Raw genomic sequence first — 7,500 nt, 5'->3', positions numbered from 1 at the left:
AACACAGACACACACTAAAAACCATCTGTAAACATATTCAAAGTGCACATTAATGGTATTTTCATTTAAGGTTAACATTGCATTTCACATTACATTTTTTGCTCTATTGTGGATGGGGGCAGTGTTCATGTGCTGGTCTTCAGTGTGTGTGCGTATGTGTGTGTGTGTGTGTGTGTGTGTGTGTGTGTGTGTGTGTGTGTGTGTGTGTGTTTGAGTGTGAGTCAGCCACGAGTCATCCCGCCACAGACTGGCGTGAGCAGAAACAGCAGGTGCCACAGAGCCACTAAATCTGATGATCAAAGTGGGGTTATGACACCCCATAAAAAGCACCCTGTGAAACGGCTGTGCCCGCAGGCAGAAGCCAGGTCTGGACTCAGGACTGGATGTAGAGAGAGTAGGAGACAGACATGGACACATTACAGGCACTAGGAGAGGAGAGAGTAAGAGACATACAGACAGACAGACATGCACACATTACAGGCACTAGGGAGACAGACATGCACACATTACAGGCACTAGGAGAGGAGAGAGTAGGAGACAGACAGACAGACAGACAGACATGCACACATTACAGGCACTAAGGAGACAGACATGCACACATTACAGGCACTAGGGAGACAAACATGCACATATTACAGGCACTAGGAGAGGAGAGAGTAGGAGACAGACAGACAGACAGACAGACATGCACACATTACAGGCACTAAGGAGACAGACATGCACACACATTACAGGCACTAGGGGGAGACAAACATGCACATTACAGGCACTAGGAGAGGAGAGTAGGAGACAGACAGACAGACAGACAGACATGCACACACATTACAGGCACTAAAGAGACAGACATGCACACATTACAGGCACTAGGGAGACAAACATGCACATATTACAGGCACTAGGAGAGGAGAGAGTAGGAGACAGACAGACAGACAGACAGACATGCACACATTACAGGCACTAAGGAGACAGACATGCACACATTACAGGCACTAGGGAGACAAACATGCACATATTACAGGCACTAGGAGAGGAGAGAGTAAGAGACAGACAGACAGACAGACATGGACACATTACAGGCACTAGGGAGACAGACATGCACACATTACAGGCACTAGGGAGACAGACATGCACACATTACAGGCACTAGGAGAGCAGAGAGTGCACTTCATGCACATGAGGCTATTCAATGTGCTTTCCATAAATAAAAAGCAAGTAATAGTAGTAGAACAAATAGTTCAACGTGGTTTAAAAAAGAAAGTATGTACTGTAAAGTTGAATATTCCTAAACCCCAGAGTGCATCTGATAAACAGAGAGCTGCAGGCAGCCGCGTCGCTAGGCTGCGGGATAAGCTATAGTCCTCAGTCTCCTCAGGACCAGTGGCAGCCATCCCCCTGTTTGAGCATCCTCGGGCATGTCATATACAGGGTTCTAAATTAACTTTTTTGATCACCAGCCAATGTGGCTGGTAACTTTCTAAAGTTACTAGCCAATCAGAATTTCTGCTAGCCAATTTGTTTCCGGTGAAAATAAGATAATTATGAGTTTATGAGATGAGTGTCACTGAATGCATTTGATCTTTATTTACATTGTTGGCATGGATATACTATCTACATCTATTTCTCTGTCGATATCCTCATCCCCTGCTCCATTCCTCTTCTCGCCCCCATAAGTCTGTCCCAACCACCGCCGCATTTACTGTAGTTTAATCTTAACTTAATAAAAAGGAGATATCAATTATCAACAATTACTATACTTTTATAATTATAACAATTGTATACTTTCTCTAACAAGAGTAAAAAGCAGTTTGCAGTCCAGCTAGGCCTACTATTATTGGCTAAATATTGGTCCCTCCTCTCTCACTCTACGCCAGTGCGTGATGCGTGTGGTGGTGGTGATCACTGATCAGGCAACTTTTTAAAACTGATCATTTTCGCCTATACAAGCTTCTCACGTTCCTCTCCATCTTCAGCTATAGACAATAAAATAAACAATCTAGCTGCTTCAGGTTTTGCGGCCTCCACTACATGACATCAGCCTCCCACAAAGGAAATAGGCTAGGTAAACACAATGCGTTAATTGCGTTAATATTTCGTTACAGTGTTATTTATTTGTGTTATGTACATGTGTTATGTACTTTTTACTTTACTTTACTGGCTAACTCCCTCCTCGTTCAGTCTATGCTCCCTGCTCTGGCTCCGTTCGTTCTTCTAATTCCTTGAGTTTTCTGGTAGATGCTCTGTTCGTTTCAGTCTCTCGCGCTGGTTTCACTCCAATCTGCGTGCAGTCAATGGGCGTTTCACGTAGCATTACGACACAGTGGTCATGGGAAATGTTGGAAGTAGGCCTACTGCCAGGGGGGATATATGACCGAGAGCACGTAATGCCTCATGCATCACCAGCCAAACTGGCTAGTAAGTTTTTATTAACACCCGCCAAAATGTATTTTACCCCGTATTTGGCGGGTGTTAATTTTGAACCCTGGTCGTATGCATGCATCTGCTACTGTCCATGAACCCCGTTTAGCGTCACCCTCTAGGCTGGTGTTAGCTCTAACGCATTCAGTGATTATTGCTTTAGATTGGAGAATAATTGAGGTTCTCATTGGGGTCTACCAGAAAGCTACTGAGCAGGTGCTGATTAAAAATGCCATATTGTCTCAGGGCCTCAGTAGAGCTTGCAGCTTACACACTGGTCTCTAACTGCCCCATTCACTCCCAGTGCGTCTCTAACTGCCCCATTCACTCCCAGTGCGTCTCTAACTGCCCCATTCACACCCAGTGCGTCTCTAACTGCCCCATTCACTCCCAGTGCGTCTCTTCTAACTGCCCCATTCACTCCCAGTGCGTCTCTAACTGCCCACCTATAACTTTCCGCCTGACTGGTCCGGTCTCTTTACAGGCCAGTGGGGTCGAGGGAATCCAGACCGACAGAAAACAGCCTTCTGATCCTGCGAGTAATCCAACACTCAGGCCCGTCGCTAGAAGGCAAGCAAACCAAGCAATTGCTTGGGGCCCCGAGCTGGCCAGGGGCCCCAAGACAACGACTGGCTAAAAATAAATGCAACGACAAACTGTGGCGCCCTTTGATAGTCAAAGTGCAACGACACTGTTACCGGGTAATACCGGGATCCCCTCAAGGGGCCCCCTCTCAGTAGTCGCCCGACAGCAGCCAGCCAGCCAGGTTTGTGGTCTCTGCTGCTGCAGCAAAATATAAAACCTCGGCAGTCATAATGAAGCGGAGTTATCGTCCGGAAGCCAGAAGAGAAAGGAAGAGGATGACAATAAAAACAAGATAGTGGTAAGTGATAAATTACACTGGATAAAATAGCTCTACTTGTCTTGTACAAATGGTGTAATGTCACAGCAGGAAGGCTAGCCTAGCAAAAATGTTTATGTTAACTACCTGCCTGACGGCCCATGCTGCTTGTAACAAACTAGAACAGTTAAGCGCAAACTTTTTTTTTTCAGCGGACGGAATATGGTTGCATACTGTAATATGTTTATTAATGGGATAAGGAAGACACAGATCTGTTCCAGAATCACTGTTTATCGTATTTAATGACATAACATTGCTATAGCTTTGTAATAGGTATCATCGACCGTGATAATCTATTTACCAAATGGGGGTTAGGAAAACCACACAATAAATTCCGTGCATCAAAGCAGACTGGAACATTCATGTCTAGTAGTATTCATCCACGCCAGCTGTCTTTAAAGATTACTGTCTTTAAAGCATCAGGTGCGTCTGTCTAATTCTCAAACAGTAGAATGCTTAAATGCTATGTTAAGCTACAAGTAGGCCTAGGTCAATGTATAACATTATCTTGGGATGTTTTTACAGTATGCATTGGTAGTTGTGAAAGCAGCTGCATCCCTTCTAAATATCAAAATATGGAAATGCTAACATATCTTTTCTTTCTCCCTCAAGGTGCTTTGCTTAAATTTCTCAGCCCTCAGGCTCTTCCTAAGGATACCTCCACTGATGAAGATGGCCTGAAAGGTTAATCTTATGTGTGTGTGTGTGTGTGTGTGTGTGTGTGTGTGTGTGTGTGTGTGAGTGTACTTGTATTTATGTTGGATTTTTAAATTGCTATACAACCTGCACTCTTTGTAGTTTGAACAATGCATCCTTTTTCTGCATAAGATGGCAGTGTTTTATTTTCTCACTTTGTGAGAACTGAAAAATGTTAATGTGTGTGTGTGTGTGTGTGTGTGTGTGTGTTTAAGTATGTTGGATTTAGTTATTGTGCACTTTTTTACATTTATATTGGATTCACAGTATATATATGCAACTGCAGTATTGCACTGTCAAAATTTTGTATTTATATAAACTGTGGGTGAACTTAAACTGTATGGCTATGCGGTGGTTCCTGTAGGCTTTGCGTGCGTTGGGGGCTCCATGTCCATTTTGCTTGGGGCCCCCAAATTCCTTGAAACGGCCCTGCCGACACTAAGCCAAACTAAACAAGGCACCACACGGCCTTCGCCAGCCCAGTTCGCCAGCCCAGTGCCCAGCGCCCAGCGATGCCAACTTTGCCATGCCAGACCTCAGTGCCCACACCCTCCTCCTCTCTGAAGACAGCCTGCTAGCCTTGCCAGCCCCTCGGCAGAAAACATGCAGACCAGTCCATCCCATCTAAGTCCATCCTAACCCAGCCCCAGCCCCATCCTAAAAGTGAAGCTGCCAAACAGGAAGTGAGCTCATATCTCAGTAACCCTTGCATGTATCAAAACCAAACTTGGTACATTGACTCATGACCCCATCAGGAGGACCCTCAAGAAATTTGGTGACCTTTGACCTCTAGGGGGCGCTGTAATTCCCAAACATGCCTTTTGGCCTGTAGCTGCTGCTGTGCTTAGAATTAAATTGTACTAGTGGTGTCTGGTAATACTGTGAAAGGTACTTAGGTCAACTGAGGGCAACTTGTCACATCAATATAATTTATTCGGCCGCCATATTTGATTTGATCAAAAACACCAACAATTTCCTTTGGACAGTCACAAATTTCATCTGATCTTCACCAAAATTGGCACAGACCATCTTCAGACCATGCCTTGTCACTTCATTTATTTCTGTAACAATTGATAGAAGCATTCGCCCGTCACATCCAATCGAAATTTGTGGCGAAGCCGCCAAACAGGAAGTGAGCTCATATCTCAGCAATCGTTGCATGTATCAAAACCAAACTTGGTACATGGACTCATGACCCCATCAGGTGAATGCCGAAGAATTTTTGTGACCTTTGACCTCTAGGGTCACTGCAATTAGCAAAAATGCATTTTGCCTTATAACTTTTGACGTGCTAGACGTGAAACTTGCTTTGACAGCTTATGGCCATACGTCTGATTGCAGCATTGAGTTAACAGCATTTTGTTGCCATGGTTACTCCGGCCTATCTGCTTGGCCCCCTCATTGCTGCTTGCAGCTATATTTATTGTTATGTTACTGTGTGAAATTCCCTGCCTATAGCACTAAGAATTCCTGAGATTCACTAAGAATCTGTCCTATGTATATTTGAAAATTAACTATTATTACTATTATATTATTATTATAATTAACTAATATTACTATTGCTATTCTTCTTCTTCTCCTTCTTCTTCTTCTTCTTCTTCTTCTTATTATTATTATTATCATCATCAAAGACGTATAACAATGGAAGTAGGGAGAAGTAGGTATGAATCCCGAGCTCTGGCCATCTAACGGACTCCAGGAGAATGATCCAGTGGCAGCCTGACAGGCTCTCCATCTCGCCCGCTCTTATCTGTTGTGACAGCCTCTCCTCTCCATTACATGGACAAGCTCTTAGGCGTTTAATAAGGGACAGCTCAGGTCATCTGTCTGACCAGCTTTCTGAGAGGGGAGCAGGGCTGACACAGGGGACCCTGCCTCTCTCTCTCTCTTTCTCTCACACACACACACACACAAAACCTTGCTAGGAATGATTCTATAACATTGCTCCTTAGAAAGAGAGGGGACACAGAAAGAGGTGTGGAGGGTAAGCGATACATGAAGTCCAATACAAACTAACAAAATGCATATTGACCTGTTAATGACTAGTGGTGCAAGTCATTAACAGCTAACATTCAAATCCATGTGAAACATGATGTGATTGGCGGACATCACTCTGCAGGTCCTTCTATAAATCCATACTCTAGCTCTGCTCTCTCTCTCTCTCGCACTCAATCACTCAAATATGCTTGTTATTCATTTTTCTAAGAAATTGAATGTATTATTGCTCGAGCGAGGTTTGTGTATGCTACTGTATGCCGGCCCGGATTTAGACTCCAACACTGCGCCTCTGTTTTCTTTTCTGAGTGTTATATAGTCGCCGAGTGCGGGAGGAACCGCGCTGCCTTATCCGAGTCGCGGGCATCTCAAGCAACACGGGGAATGGTGCTCGAATGACCGAGGTCACGAGAACTGCAGTAAAGTCCCATAGCATTCGGCACAAAGGTGACGAAATAGCCGGTTAGTTGCAGCTGGTAAGTATCAACTAGAATGCGCCGTCTGGGGACAATTTATTTAGGTTTTAGTGGCGTCCTGTGCAAAAGCTTTGGCAAGGAGCAAATGAACGCAGCGGTCCAGATCAACCCCAGTGGACAAACACACACACATACAGAGAGAGAGAGAGAGAGAGAGAAGAGAGAGTGAGAGAGACAGAGAGAGAGAGAGAGAGAGAGAGAGAGAGAGAGAGAGAGAGATCTAGCGGGCAGTCCGAACGTGATTTAGCAAAAAAATAAGATTAGGTTAACCTGTTGATTAACTCTGAGTTTATCAGAGACTGCAATATGCAAAGCCTAATGATGCAATTAGACCTAATTTGTGTTACATGACTTTAAAAGTTGATGTGCACCTGAGCTCAACTAGTTGATTTGCAGTTATTGTGGTTATTCAAGCTTCGCGTTGCATCGAATGCTTCATTGGTAATTCAAATACAGGCTACTCCAACTCATAATGAAAATGCTATGTACCCACATCGACACTTAGGGTAGCCTATAGCCTGCATTCAAAGTGTTTTTCAATTGCCGAGATTGATAGGTACGAAATTGATGAAACGGAATTCGTTCGCGTTTCCTCCAAGAGGACAGTGAGAACAGCAATATGCACATGAATCACCCGTCTTTCTATTTGACATAACACTCATTCTCATTTCGTTTCCGAGATTGAGATGTGGTTGGACGTACCCATAGCTGCGTTATGTCAGGTCCTGCAGGTCTAGAGCCCGATTCCGCGCTCCGGAGTCCGCATGTTTGCAAGTTCTATGCGTCTCGCAGTTCCGTAATCCGACCAAGCAACACGTCCCCCCTCGGGAGAAAACCTCGAAAAAACGCAAACTTCACCCCAGGCTCGGTTTCATTACGGACATATCTTATTGTCATAGTTCCAAGTGCGTATAGCCATTGAATCCAGCGACAGGCAACAGTCCATAGTCACACTAGATGCTTCCAGTCCACGGATGAATAATCGTGTGTTTTAAGCGAAAGTTTGCCCATTTCCAT

General features: G+C 44.5%; 1 protein-coding gene across 1 annotated transcript in view; it reads right to left on the bottom strand.

Moving 5' to 3' along the window:
• LOC125295012 (leucine-rich repeat transmembrane neuronal protein 4) overlaps nt 1-7,500 on the bottom strand; it is a 14,942-nt gene that overhangs the window by 7,102 nt on the left and 340 nt on the right. Inside the window, 1 exon segment of the mRNA XM_048244127.1 lies at nt 7,186-7,500. This exon segment is cut by the window's right edge and continues 340 nt beyond it. Coding sequence (XP_048100084.1) covers nt 7,186-7,189 — 4 coding nt within the window. The 5' untranslated portion in view covers nt 7,190-7,500.

Source organism: Alosa alosa, chromosome 5 (assembly GCF_017589495.1).
Source record: "Alosa alosa isolate M-15738 ecotype Scorff River chromosome 5, AALO_Geno_1.1, whole genome shotgun sequence".
Lineage (NCBI taxonomy): Eukaryota > Metazoa > Chordata > Actinopteri > Clupeiformes > Clupeidae > Alosa > Alosa alosa.
Note: the sequence above shows the minus strand (reverse complement) of the source record. Positions and strands in the feature narration are given on the sequence as shown.